The sequence below is a fragment of the Seriola lalandi genome, unplaced genomic scaffold (genome assembly GCF_002814215.2).
Source record: "Seriola lalandi dorsalis isolate HSWRI2012SDOR001 ecotype SW California unplaced genomic scaffold, Sedor1 jcf7180001962247, whole genome shotgun sequence".
NCBI classification, from domain to species: Eukaryota; Metazoa; Chordata; class Actinopteri; order Carangiformes; family Carangidae; genus Seriola; species Seriola lalandi.
Genome location: NW_019432916.1, coordinates 1 through 795, shown reverse-complemented (window position 1 = coordinate 795; position 795 = coordinate 1). Strand labels below are relative to the sequence as shown.

General features: G+C 46.7%; 1 protein-coding gene across 1 annotated transcript; it reads right to left on the bottom strand.

The window, feature by feature from the left end:
• Positions 1-10: 10 nt before the first annotated feature.
• Positions 11-720, bottom strand: LOC147820375 (uncharacterized; the record flags this gene model as incomplete). Its single annotated transcript, XM_087179010.1, has 1 exon — positions 11-720. A coding segment is annotated over exon 1 (710 nt), but the record flags the coding sequence as incomplete, so codon positions are not given.
• Between the last annotated feature and the right edge of the window lie 75 nt (positions 721-795).

Below are 795 nucleotides of genomic sequence, written 5' to 3'. Positions count from 1 at the left end.
TCCATCCCACCCTGGCGTGGTTTCTCCCTCTCCATCTCTCCTCCGTTGCTGTTCTTCTTCATCCGCACCTCTTCCCGTCTGCTCCTGTTGCTGCTCCCGCCGTTGCTCTGTACACTCTCGCGCATAATGTCCTTGACTCCCACATCTGTAGCATATAAACACCGGGCAATCTCTCACAATATGCCCCGGCTGTATGCACAGTCGGCAAACTTTGACTTGCCGATCATGAATAACTCTAAAATGTTCCGATCCCCCTGCCGTCTCGAACTTAGTAGAATAGGGTAAAGACTTCACTTTTTCCGTGAATTTTACCTTCAAAAATCTTGTTCCGTCCGCAATGTCCGTTCCTGGCCACAATCGCCGTCTTATTTGAGATGCCGGTGTCACACTCCAGTCTCTCAACTTGTCCATTATCGCCCCGTCCTCAACATATGTCGGCAAATTAATAAAAGAAACCACCATCTCTCCGCTCCCCAACTCCTTCACTGCTATTATGTTATTCCTGATCTTCAGTCCATCCATGATCTTTATTTTCCCGTTTTCATCTTTCATCGTGAGTTCGTAGCTTTTCTCCATCTTGAACCTGCATCCAATTACTTCACCACACTCTCTTTTCACTTTCGTCAGCAGCTCCATCATCGTTATTTTGTCCTCACCTTCAATTTCCACCACCACAGTGAGTCTTTTTTCAAAGATTCTTTCCAATTTACGATCCACCATTGTTCCTCTCTCTTGCCTTTTCTCCCGTTCAATCCCGTCTCTCACATACTCGTCCATTTGTATGTTTCGCCGCTG